General features: G+C 40.9%; 1 protein-coding gene and 1 pseudogene across 3 annotated transcripts in view; one reads left to right on the top strand and one right to left on the bottom strand.

Annotated features, from left to right (window-relative positions):
* Nucleotides 1–13,729, top strand: part of LOC126495632 (nuclear body protein SP140-like protein) — a 39,603-nt gene extending 25,874 nt beyond the window's left edge. For 2 of the 3 annotated variants that reach the window (XM_050133233.1, XM_050133232.1), the window contains exons 7-10: nt 1,991–2,110; nt 11,321–11,560; nt 12,395–12,448; nt 13,592–13,729. In XM_050133233.1, the coding sequence (XP_049989190.1) occupies nt 1,991–2,110; nt 11,321–11,560; nt 12,395–12,448; nt 13,592–13,704 (527 nt within the window). In that variant the 3' untranslated portion in view covers nt 13,705–13,729. The remainder of the gene's footprint in view (nt 1–1,990; nt 2,111–11,320; nt 11,561–12,394; nt 12,449–13,591) is intronic. The other variant, XM_050133234.1, reaches the window with a different exon arrangement.
* Nucleotides 6,812–8,124, bottom strand: LOC126495634 (protein DEK-like; annotated as a pseudogene).
* Nucleotides 13,730–13,735: the final 6 nt, after the last annotated feature.

The following is a 13,735-nucleotide window of genomic DNA, read 5'->3' as shown; positions in this document are numbered from 1 at the left end:
CTGCTTTGTGGAAATGTCTGCTGGAAACTATGGGCCTGTAGGCTGAAGATGGATGCCCCAACGGTACAGAGGAACTTTGCGTAACTGTCCAGGCAGCGAGATGTCTCTGTCATTTCTAGAGCTTTGGATTTCTTGTTTGCTTAGGTAATATTGTATCTTTCTGGACTCTTTGATGGAGTTAAGAATAGTTAGCTATAGTTATAGTTTTCCTTAGTTATGATATAGATTATTGTAATTTTTACTTGATAACTGTTTTGTTATATGTAATTTTGCTATGTTAAGTTAAAGCCTTCCTTTTTTGTTTAAACAGAAAAAGGGGAAATGATGGAGGAAGGTCATTGGCTAATAATAGAGAATTAGCCTAGAAGAGGCCGGGGTGCTGGGGACGCAGCCCTCCGCTTTTATTTCAACACAGAGTGGGAGGGAGATTGAGGGGAGAGGGTTAATCATGTATTCAAAATGATCTTCTAGGGAGTTAAATGAAAATTCTTTGAGTGTATATGTGCGTGTTTGTGTGTATACACATGTACTGGTCTGCATGTGCATGTGTGCATATGTGTGCTGAGGCCAGGGGTCAGTCTCTGGTTGTGTTGTGCTTTGTAGCTGAACCTGGATGACTAGTCTAGACTGCTTGTCTGGCCAGTGATGCCCTGGCACCCACCTGTCTCTGTCTCCTGAGTGCTGGGATTGCAAATAGATGCCACGTTAGTGTCATTTTTACGTGGTTCCTGGGAATTGAACTCATGCTTGCACAGCAAAAACTTTGCAGCCTGAATTGACTCCTCAGTCCCTGAAAATAACATATGCTGTAATTTGGACCAGCCATGGAATCAAAATTTACCCTTGTTCTGTGAATCTGGTAAATATAAAGCAAGAAAATTCTTCAGTTTTCTTGAGCAGTGAACATCAGACCCGCACAAGGACCGACCACAATCAGGCGTCTGATGTAATAGGTAAGGAGGACTGACAGATTTGCTACAGGTTCGCCGGCAAGAGGCTTAGACAAGTCATCAGGGTCCTTTGGGGACAGCGCAAGTAGCCAAGTGGAGGCAGGAAGGGAAAGAGGCCCACCAAAGCCAACCTTAGCAGAAGGAGGGGGGGGGAAATAAAGGCAGAAATGAGAAATGGAGGCTAATAAATGGTGAGACCAGGCTTTCTTTTCTAAATTAAGAAAAGGCAGGTGTATGTGGTGGGGGGGGAGGGTCGGTAGGAGTTAAGAAGAGAGAAAAAATATTAGGGAACCAAAATATGTGTGAGAAGAGATGGGCAGGGAAGCATACCAAGAACCAAGGGGTCCATCGCTGGGTACAGATGAAGAACAGGAGGATGAACAGAGCCAAGAAGAAAGCTAAGGAGCAAGAAGTGAAAAAGAGGTAGGTGAGGGTATGGGGAAGTGAGAACCAGAATGAGGGTACAGACAAGATACTTGTCAGTACCGAGGAGGGACCACCTCTATGGTCAGTTGTTGGTTCACAGTCTTAAAGGAACGGTGTAAAGCCTGGAGTTAACTATTCAGGTCTTCTTAGTGTTCACACTCAGGTGTTCCCTACCATGTGTGCCTGCTGTCACCCCTAAGGTGTTGCAGGATATTTGATCACACTGGGTGATCATGTGTCACTGTTTTACCTCACCTGCATAAGCCACCTTTGGATTGGTTTAATAAAGAGCTGAATGGCCAGTAGCTAGGCAGGAGACAACAGGCAGTACTTCTGGGCTGAGATGGAATCTCAGGGAAGAATCTCAGAGGTGGGGATTCTCCAGCCAAATACAGAGGAAGTTGGAAGTACTGTACTGGGGAAAGGCAATGAGCCATGTGGCAAAATATAGATTAAACATGTTAAAGTTTTAAGAGCTATTTGGGAACAAGCTTAAGCTAAGGACAAGCTTTCATAATTAAAAGAAAATCTCTATTATTATTAGGGAACTGGCAGTCCAAAATGTTCGACTCCACTAAGATGTTTAAGGCACTTTTTTTCTTTCCTTCATGCAGACCTTACCAGAGATAATTCTGATGATGAAAACAGCTGCTTAGAGGAATCCACCTCAGGCACCTGCCAGTCAAGTAAGGACACCCAAAGAGCAAGACAGGCTGTGGGCATCTGCTCTCAAGGTACTGTTTTATGATGGGTTTTGTTCTGAGTCTGCTCTGTATGATGGATCCCTCAAACCTGTTCTGTCCATTGAATTTCACTTGATTCTTTTGGAAAATGCAGGGAAATCATGGCATACACTTCAGGGATTAATCTTATCCTATTAATAGATTGGGTCATCCATTTTTAACACAATAGAAACAGATATGTGTATGTGTGTGTGCATGCATATGTGTACGTATGCACACTTGGGCATAGGTTCATGTGTACAAGTACTGGTGTGCATGTTCATGGAGGTCAGAAGACAATCCCAGGTGCTCATCCTCATTTTCTACTTTGTTTGAGACCTAACCTCTTGTACATCAACATATATGCCAGGCTAGGTAGACCACAGTCTTCCACGGATTCTGTCTTGGATATCTGTCCTTCTGTATGGACCCTAGGATTATAATCCATTCTAGAGTGTCTGACTGCACCTCTTGGGTTCAGGTCCTCATGCTGTACAACAAGCACTTTAACCACTGAGCCATCCCTCTGGCCTCAGCGAGTTTGTTTCATAATCTAATTAATTATCATGTTTACTAAGTGGTAGCCTCATCCAATGATTTTGTTTTGTTTTGTTTTGTTTTTTCGAGACAGGGTTTCTCTGTGGTTTTGGAGCCTGTCCTGGAACTATCTCTTGTAGACCAGGCTGGTCTCGAACTCACAGAGATCCTCCTGCCTCTGCCTCCCGAGTGCTGGGATTAAAGGCATGCGCCCGGCCTCATCCAGTGATTTCTATAGAAAGCAAAAGGCTTCCTGCTTCTTTCCTGGAAGATCATACTTCCTCTAACCAGAAACTTAGACAAGAGTCCAAAAGCAAGTCATGTGGTTAAGTAGACAGAAATAGAGACTCAAGACAAAACATTCTGAAACCCAAACAAAATTCTTCATCAAGTCATGGCTTTTGGAGCGATTTTTCAAAAGACTTTACAAATAACACGCACTTCTTTCTTTATAACACCTTTAAAGAACAACTAGAACAGACATAGATGTCCTTTTCTCCTAGTTGAAAAAATACAGTCACAGATGATATGTGTCTATGTATTCTCCAAAGTCTAATGGAGTATTAGACTGTCATCCTGGGTACTGAGTAGTTTCTTTCCTAAACTGCGGGATAGGAAGGTTTCTGGGTGTGATGTCATGAACCTGTAAGCCAGCACTCTGGGGGTGGAGCCAGGAGGATCAGGGGCTCAAGGTCATTCTAGGCTGCACAGGACTCTCTCTCACACACTCAAACACACAAACACAGAAACACACACACATGGTGGGGGGGGAGGGAGAGACTAGAAAGGCTTGATTATCTCAGCCCTATTTGGGTTGTTGGAAGATTAAGATTCTATAGTGTGCCCCTTGGTGATTCCTTTCCTAGATACAGAAGTCTTTAGACATGAGCTTCCTCAGGGAAAACACACTAGGACAAAACCTGAGGTAAAATGAAAACACTTCTCGGTCTTAAGGTTACAAAACAGCAAACTTTGAAATGGTGCAATAATTTTAGTTGTTCACGTGTCTTATGTTTGTTTATTTTTTCTTTTGTTTGTGGGGTTTTTTGTTTGTTTTTTTGGAGACAAGGTTTCTCTGTAGGTTTGGAGCCTGTCCTGGACCCAGCCTTGTAGACCAGGCTGGCTTCAAACTCATAGAGATATGCCTGCCTCTACCTCCCCAAGTACTGGGATAAAAGGCTTGTGTTACCACTGCCTGGCTTTTATGTATTTTTTAAAAGTAGAAAAGTGTTTTAGGTTTTTACAAATACACTCTGTGTCTATGGTTCAAAAGCAAAATAATCCTTTTCATAGAAATGTGGGAAGTATCAGATCAATGGCAATTGTTCAACATAAGATTTTCAAGGTCTCACTTTGTGTGTGTGTGTTTGTGTGCATGTGCGTTTGCATTCACATGTGTGTGTACTTGTAGAGGCCAGAGGTCAATAGCAGGTGATACTCTTAAAGAGACATTCACCTTGTTTTTTGAGAGAGGGTCTCTCATGGGGCGGGGGCATTAGAACTCGCAAATTTAGCTATGCTGTCTAGCCAATGAGTCTCTCTAGCTCTGGGATTGCGTGTGTGAGTCACCATGGATTGTAGAGATCCAACTCATATCTTCATGCTTGTGTGTCAAGAACCTTACCAACTCAACTAACTCTTCCGGCTCTTCAACTTAAGACTTTCCAAGTTTCCCTACAAGAAACACAAGAGATAATGGGAATTCAAAAAGATGAGCAGGAGTGGGGTGGGGGTGAGTAGGAAGTCAAATCTTAGTAAGAAAAAGGCCAAGGGATTTCAGATGGCCCCTTGACAGTGAATTGCATCTGCCTTAGTCATCAAAATGGGATTTCACTAGCCTACTGTTCTGGTAATTTAGAAAGGCAGACCCATGTGCATGGATGGAGGCCAGGCTTTTTAAGCAGATTCAGGGTATTTCTAAAATTTCTTATTAGGGAATTTCCTACTAAATTGATTTCTTGTTCACAACGAGGGGATTCCAGATAATTCTACTATTTGGTACAGTGATCAATATCCATGACTTATAATCAAATGAGGGAAAGGGGACCTGTGAAACCACATGCTCAAGACACTAGATTGTACCAGAAGTTGGCTAGAATTGCAACTTCTGGACTATGGGATGTCCAAGTTGAACTGTAATGGCTCGAATTGTAATCCAAGCATTCTCCGTAAGCCTTGATGCTGCAACTCTAGGGCAACATTTTTTGCATTCTTCTTCTTTGATCTTATCAGAAAATCCAAACTCACCAGAGAATGATTTATCTGGACAAGCCGAGCTGAGAGATAAAATGAAATATAGCAAAAATAAATAAATAAATAAATAAACTAGTAAAAGGACACTCTCTTTACTCCATGAGATTGTACCGATTAATACTAAAGAGTTGAAATAGTGAATTTAGTTTCTGCAGTGGCTCTATAGTTTATAGAGTATAATAAGAATAGAATTCTTCTGTTTATTGATAACACTGTCATTTGTCATTAGCTTAGAAAGTCTACAAACAATAATTTGTGCTATTTACATATCAAGCAGATATGATAAGTCTGAGGTTTCTCTGTCCTGCCCCGTGCTACAGTCATTCAGTCCCAAAGAATCACACAGAGATCTACATCAATTATAAACTGATTGGCTTTTCTTATTAACTAATTCTTATAACTTATTTTAGCCCATAATTCCTTGTGAGTTAGCCACATGGCTTGGTACCATTTTTGGCGAGGCAGTCACATTTTGCTTCCTCTGAGGCTGGGATGGACTTAAACTTCCCTCTTTCCAGAGTTCTCACGTTCTCATTGTCCCGCCTCTACTTCCTGCCTGGCTACTGGTCAATCGGCATTTTATTAACAACAATACAAGTGACAGGGTACAGACTATTGTCCCACAGCATAAGGGCTGCAGAGATGGCTCAGCAGTTAAAAGCACTTACTGCTTCTGCAGAGAATTCAGGTTTGGTTCCCAGCACTGAAACATTCTCTGCAGGGCTGGCATCCTCCTTTGATCTCCAAGGGCGCTAAGCCTGCATGTGATGCACAGACAAGCAAACTAATCACGTGCAAAATAAAACGTTTAAATCTTTTTTTTTAAATATCAATTTATTCTTGATTGTCAAGATTTATAACAAATTATTAAAATGTAAAGGCGAATTTTTAGTCCCCATTTAGTTACTTGTTCCATTTCACTCTATGCATACTAAAGTCAAATATGTGAAGATACCTGTTAATGCTCAACATTAATATAGCTGATTTATTATGCAGAAATTAAACACTCAGTTGGTACATCAATTGTCACTCTTGTCAAAGCAGCATATTTTTATAATTCAGAAATAGGTTATTAGGACAGTCAAAAGACAAAATTTAAATTCAGGGGCAGACTGTTTTACTTGATAGACCAAAATTTAAAAATCAAACAGATTTCATTTCTAGAATACATCAAAGAAATTTAATGTATGGTTTTTGAGAAATGCTTTCAAAGATACCTACATTACCAGCATTACAATCTGACACTTTTAATAGGAGTTACCATACACTGTTCATATACCATCTTCTGACATTACATCTGATACTTTAATCATAATTATTACAATGGTCCAAGAAGTTTAGTTACTAGTTAGTATTAATTCATTTATAGATAAGCCAAGTATGCTCACCCTTTCCCAGTGTTTTGAAACCCTGATGTGCTGATTTTGGTTTATCCTCAATATAAAATTTCTATGACACTGAACACACCACAGATTGATGACACTTTGAGAGCAAAGCAGAACTGGACAGTCCCCTTCAGTGCTGCCACCACTGAACTGACCGCTCTGTCATGCTGCCTGGCTCAACACTAGCATTCTTTAGTTACAAGTGTAAAGACACCTACCTACATGAGCTTAAAAATTGATCTGCACAAAAGAAATTTTAAAAATTATATACAACAAATTGGTTTTTAAAAATACAAAACTAACATCTGTCACTTCTGTCATGCTGGCAACTTGACATATATGCATGCAGAAAAAGTTCCAACTCGGTCATCTGAACGGCTGTGCTCTAATATGATGTACAAACTGCCAATACGTTCACACAGACAGAAGATATATTCAAATATTTCATATACTAAATACTGCAATAGTCTCTGCTCGTATAAATGCTGGTTATAATAGTTTTTGCTTTGATTAAAAGTGTCTTAAGCTAACTTTAAGTGCACTAAAATCCACAACAGTTCAGAAATCTACAGCCTTACAATAAAGAAATCCAAAATGTACAACTATAAAAGCAAGAAACAATTACTGCAAGGAAATGTAATTTAAAACAGCAAGCTCAAATATATTTAGCACTCAATCGGTCAGCAGTAAGTTCTACCAACAACAGACTTAGAAAACACATTCTCTTTGCTGGTATAAATCACATCTTCCAATTTGAGAGCAGCCATCTGTCCTCTAGTTTAAGAGATTCGCTCTACTACAGCTGTTTTAATGAAATCTTTCCTCTCAGTTAGATCATAAGCGGGATAGTTTTCATGTGCCTCTTTGCAAATCTGCTTCATTGTGACTTCTTCCAAGTTAGCATCAGCCAGTAATTTCTTCACTGTTTCCTTTAACTTTTCATTTGTAGGTGGTTTTTCAATTTTTTTAAATTAATGGTTAATCATCAGAACTACCTTCAGATTCAGATTCTTTTTTGGAACTGTTTTGATTCTTCTGGTGGCGCTGCTGTCTGCCTTCATAACATCAGCACTTCTTACAGACTTGTTTCTTTCAGCAGCAGCTTTTGGTTTTGCCTTTTCTTTTATAGCTATTTGGTGGTTGCTCCTTTTCACTTTCTTTCTCTTCGTCTTCTGAAGACTCTTCCTTATTTTTCTTCTCATCTTCATCACTACTGTATTCATCTGACAGAATTTCAGGACATTTGGTTTGTTTTGACTTCCTTGTTGTTCCAGAACTGCTCCGTTCCTTTTTACTACCTTTGCTTGAAGATTTTTTTGGATTTTGGCAATGGTTTGCCAGAAGGCTTTGGATATATTAAGAAATTCCAGATCCTCTTCACTAGTTTGCTCTTCATGCCTAATCTCTCTAAATCATGCTGCTGGGGACAGTGGGTGCTCACTAGGAGGCTGCACTTGGCTCCTCAGAATCCTTAAATCTTTTTTTAAAAGCAACTACAGATATCCCTGTCTAAATTATGATTAATATGTTGGCATAAATAGATATAGATAGATAGATAGATAGATAGATAGATAGATAGATAGATAGATAGATAGATATAGATAGATGATTTTAACGAAGAAAAGTAGTATCTGGTCATCACAGAACCTTAGCAGGGAGCTCTGGTAACTAGGTTGTTGTTCATTTATACTTGAGAAAACTAGAGCGGCTGGTGCTTGAGAGCCATGGACAGATGACCACAAAGAATTAAAGTACAATCCAGGATGGGTTCAGTCTCAGACTAGGGCCTCTGGAACCAGGTTCAATACAAGAGAAGCATTCCTTCAGAATGTCCTGGGAACACAGGCTCATTTGATGCAAACACAAAATTAACTTTGAGTACAAATAACAGTGTTGTTGTTGGTTGTTTTGTTCATTACTCTTTATACTCTTTTGGATTTTTTGCTCTTTTTACTATTTATTCTTAGGTCCTTTGGGGAACAGACACCCAGCTCCAGAATAAATCACACAAAGTGGCTTATTACTAATTATAAATTCCTGACCTTAGTTTGGCTTTTATTTTTTTTTATTTATTAAAGATTTCTGCCTCCTCCCCGCCACTGCCTCCCATTTCCCTCACCCTCCTCCGATCAAGTCCCCCCCCCTCGTCTGTCAAAAGAGCAATCAGAGTCCCCTGCCCTGTGGGAAGTCCAAGGACAACACACTCCATCCAGGTCTAGTAAGGTGAGCATCCAAACTGCCTAGGCTCCCACAAAGCCAGTACGTGCAGTAGGATCAAAAACCCATTGCCATTGTTCTTGAGTTCTCAGTAGTCCTCCTTGTCCGCTATGTTCAGCAAGTCCGGTTTTATCCCATGATTTTTCAGACCCGGGCCAGCTGGTCTTGGTGAGTTCCCGATAGAACATCCCCATTGTCTCAGTGTGTGGGTGCACCCCTCGCGATCCTGAGTTCCTTGCTCGTGCTCTCTCTCCAACTGCTCCTGTTTTGGACCTTGAGATTTTAGTCCAGTGCTCCAATGTGGGTCTCTGTCTCTGTCTCCTTTCACTGCCTGATGAAGGTTAATATTCAGGAGGATACCTATATGTTTTTCTTTGGGCTCACCTTCTTATTTAGCTTCTCTAGGATCATGAATTATAGGCTCAATGTCCTTTATTTATGACTAGAAACAAATGGACTTAACTGACATCTATAGAACAGGCCACCCAAACAGGAAAGAATATACCTTCTTCTCTGCAGCTCATGGAACCTTCTCGAAAATTGACCACATACTCGGAAACAAAGGAAACCTCCACAGATACAAAAAAATATCAGTGTCCACCTGCGTCTTATCAGATCACCACGGATTAAAGTTAAAAGGCAACAACAATGCTATCCTCAGAAAGCCAACAAACTCATGGAAACTGAACAGTCAACTACTGAACCACACCTGGGTCAAGGAAGAAATTAAGAAAGAAATTAAAGTCTTCCTTGAATTTAATGAAAATAAAGAGACAACATATTCAAACCTATGGGACACGATGAAAGCAGTGCTAAGAGGAAAGTTTATAGCACTAAGTGCCCACTTAAAGAAAACGGAGAAAGCATACATTGGGGACTTAACAGCACACCTGAGAGCTCTAGAAAAAAAAGAAGCAGACGTACCCAGAAGGAGTAGAAGCCTGGAAATAATCAAACTGAGGGCTGAAATCAACAAAATAGAAACACAGAAAACAGTCCAAAGAACCATGAAACAAAAAGTTGGTTCTTGGAGAAAATCAACAAGATAGACAAACTCCTATGCAAACTAACTAAACGACAGAGCGAGAACATGCAAATAAACAAGATCAGAAATGAAAAGGGGGACATAACCACAGACACAGAGGAAATATAGAGAATCATTAGAACTTACTACAAACAATTCTCTTAATTCTCTATTAGGTTTCTGTCTTATTGACCTGTCCATTGGTGAGAGAGGTGTGTTGAAGTCTCCTACTACTAGTGTGTATAGTTTGATGTCTGCCTTGAGTTCTAGTAATATTTCTTTTACATTAGTGGGTGCTTTTATATTAGGGGCATAGATATTCAGGATTGAGACTTCATCCTGATGAATTGTTCCTGTTATGACTATAAAGTGTCCATCTCGATCTCTTCTGATTGATTTTAGTTTGAAGTCAGATTTGTTAGAAATTAGTATGGCCACACCTGCTTTTTTTCTTAGGACCATTTGCTTAGGACCTGTGTTTGTGGTTGAGGTGTGTTTCTTACAAACAGCAGAATGTTGGGTCCTGTTTTCATATCCAATCTCTTAGCCTGTGCCTTTTTATAGGTGAATTGAGACCATTAATATTAAGTGATATTAATGACCAGTGGTTGTTTACTCCGGTTACTCTTATTGTTTTTGGTAGTAGGGTTTGTGTGTCTCCCTTCTTTGAGTTGTGCTGGTGAAGGGTTGCTAGATGCTTGAGTTATTGTAGGCAGTGTTGGCAATGCTGGATTCCTTGGGTTGTGATTTTCCTTCTATTACTTTCTATAGTGCTGGATTTGTGGCTACGTATTGTTTAAATTTGTTTTTATCCTGGAATGTCTTATTTTCTCCATTGATAGTGAACGATAGCTTGGCTGGGTATAGTAGTTTGGGTTTGCATCCTTGGTCTCTTAGTTTCTGCAGTACCTCTATCCAGGACCTTCTGGCTTTCATGGTTTCCATAGAGAAGTCAGGTGTAAGTCTGATCGATTTACCTTTATAAGTTACTTGCCCTTTTTCCTTTGCAGCTCTTAATATTCTTTCTTTAATCTGTATATTTTGTGTTTTGATTATTATATGGTGAGGGGAGGTTTTTTTTCTTTGATCCAGTCTGTTTGGTGTTCTGTATGCTTCTTGAATATTCAAAGGAATATTTTTCTTTATGTTTTCTTCTATAATTTTGGTAAGAATATTTCCTGGGCCTTTGTTCTATGATTCTTGTCCTTATTCTATCCCTATTATTCTTAGGTTTGGTCTTTTTATTGTGTCTCATATTTCCTGCATGTTTTGTGATGAGAATTTGTTGGCTTTGCTGTTTTCTTTGATCAGTGCGTTTATTTTTTCTATGGTGTCTTCAGAATCTGAGATTCTTTCTTCTATCTCTTGTACTCTATTGATTATGCTTGTTTCTGTAGTCTTTGCTCATTCACCTAAATTTTCCATATCCAGCTGGTCCTCAGTTTGTGTTTTCTTCCTTGCTTCCATTTCAGTTTTCAATTCTTGAACTGTTTCCATTACCTGTTTGTTCATTTTTTCTTGGTTTACCAGGGTATCATTTATGTATTTACTCATTTCTTCAAACTTTTTGTTATACTTCTCATCCATTTCTATAAGGGCATTTTTTACATGTTGTTTAAGGGACTCTATTGCTTTCATAAAGTCACTTTTTTCCTCTTCTTCTGTGTTAGGGTGTTCAAGTCTTTCTATTGTAAGATCATGGGTTCTGGTGTTTTCATGTTGTTTTTCAGATTGTTGGGTGAGTTCTTGCCTTGGTGATTGCCCATCTCCTTCTATCAATGCTATCTAATGGGTCTTTTAAAACAGGATCTGGTTTCCCATCTGGCCAGGGGCCCCGCTTACAAAATGCCCTCGCTCCGTTTCCTGGATCCCGCTGTGGGCCAAGATTCCTCTCACCACTCAGAAGGGTCTTCAGGACCAGGATCAGGCTCCCCGTTTACCAGGGACCTCGCCAACAAAAGGCCTACCACTCTGCAGGCCAGCCACCAAAACAGAGAAACTCCCACTGCCCTCTGACTCGAGCTCCTGACCCAGCGCCCAAACAGGGTAAACTGGGTGGTCCCGGGGCCCCACGGAAGGGGAGGTGGAGTGAAGGAGGCCTCTGGGCGCAAGCTGGGATGGGTCAGGGGGAGAGAGGTCGCAGTAGAGGGTACCAGCTCTGGCAGACTAATGGTGGGGGTGTCAAGGGGGTCGGGGAATGCCTCCACTCCGTTTCCTGTGTCCTGCCGTGGGCCCAGAACACTCTCCCCCACTCAGGAGGGTCTTCAGGGGAAGGACCAGGCTCCCCGTTCACCCGTGGACCTCACCAATAAAAGGTTTACTACTCTGCAGGCCAGGCCCCAAAAAACCTACTTGATTTAGTTGTAGTGTTCTCAGTGTGGGCTTCACTGTTTCATGCTTGGACTATCCAGCATCCGCCACTGGGGCCTGCGTGCCGGGTCTCCGCCGCTTGGGGCCATGCCAACTTTTCTTAAATTAACCTATCTACCTTTGGCCTGTGGACATTTGTCTTTTTCTTACTTCTGTAGTCTTACTTTCACACTTACTGCATGGTTAGCTTGGGGGCTGGGGAGCTGGGGGACTGGGTAACTGCTAGCATCTTCCTCTCCTCCTTTTCTTGCTCTTTCTCCTTACTCTTCCCAGATTTCTCCTTCTGTTTATTCTCCCTGCCTGCCAGCCCCACCTTTCCTTTCTCCGGCCTCACTCACAAGTGTTTTAGGCAGGCAGAGTAACACAGCTTCGCAGAGTTAACAAATACAACATAAAAGAATGCAACACATCTTTGCATCATTAAACAAATGCTCCACAGTATAAACAAGTGTTACACATCTTAAAATAATTTCTCATAACATAATAGTTTTTTTCCTTTTTATCTTACAGAGCCTGTAAATTCCAGAAATCCTCCTACATCCATAAACACACATAGGAGAAGAGGTAAGAGGACTCTTTAAGAGTTGAACAAGAGATTCACTCTTCTTGGCCCTATTCTTCAAAGTACAATACAAGATTGGTTTTGATTTTAGGTAATTCCTGCTTTAACTAAGTTGATCAGGCAAGCTAACTGCTATATTGGGTGAATACAAAGAAGTTAGTGGTTTTATTCATATATTAAAAGACATTCTAATATTTAGTAGAAGTTCAATTTTTTTAGTACAGATTTTTGAGTGGAAGAGTTGCCTGGCCCTGTTCCCAGTGGTCATCAGAGAAATAGAAGACCCACCATCTTTATTTAACACTCCCATAATTACCCCAAGAGAAAATCAATGCTGTCAAAACATGTTTAAAAGATACAAACATCACAGGAGACCCCAAAAGGAACAAGTAAAAGAAAAGTGTGGTATGAGAATTCCCTCAACTTTAGGGTTAACTCATAAGATAAAATAGTAAACCTGAGGTAGGATCATGAGCTCCAAGGGTAGGGACATTCTTGCACTGGAATTTTAGAGCTTTGCAAATTTTACCTAGTTTCCTCTTTCTAGACTTTTCTAGACTTTCTTGACTTTTCTTGGTTCCCCAATTGATATTGTCAGCTAGCCACATTTCTACAGTGAGGCGCTGAGCATAACACACTCTTTCTGCCTCTGTCTCTTTCTGTCTCTCTGTCTCTGTCTCTGTCTCTCCCTCTGTCTCTCTCTCTCTCTCTGTGTGTGTGTGTGTATGTGTATCTGTGTGTCTGTGTCTCTCTGTGTGTGTAGCTGAGAGATAAGCCTCAGGTAATATTCTTCAGGTATCATTTCTCAGGAGTGACCCCTGGTTATTTATGAGACTGAGTCACTCACTGGCCTGGAGCTCACCAAGCAGGCTGGGTTGGCTGGTCAGTGAGCCCAGGGATTTGTCTGTCTCCATCTCCCTAGCACTGCAGTTACAAGTGCATGTCACCATAGCCAGCTTTTCTTTTTAAATGGGAATTCTGAGTCAAAGCCACTGAGTCATCTGAGTCATCTCCTCAGTTCCACAATCACAACTCTTCTGAATCCAGAAAGTAACCAGGTGGTGGTGGTGTGTAGGGATAAGCCCACCACTTGGGGGCGGGCTGCCCTCAGGCGTATGTTTACTGATAAATTGTGCGCCGTGCAGATGCTGCGCGCCCCTTCCTTCCTGCTCCGGGTACTCCGCTGGAACCTTGGTTTCGTGAGTCTGGTTTTGCCATTAAACTTGTTCAAATACCTATTATTATTGGTCTTCATTAATCCAAACCGCCACATTTGGTGTGCCAACGTG

This window comes from Alexandromys fortis, unplaced genomic scaffold (genome assembly GCF_014885135.2).
Source record: "Alexandromys fortis isolate MF-2015 unplaced genomic scaffold, M_Fortis_MF-2015_v1.1 scaffold_528, whole genome shotgun sequence".
Taxonomy (NCBI): domain Eukaryota; kingdom Metazoa; phylum Chordata; class Mammalia; order Rodentia; family Cricetidae; genus Alexandromys; species Alexandromys fortis.
This window is presented reverse-complemented; position numbering and strand designations above follow the sequence as displayed.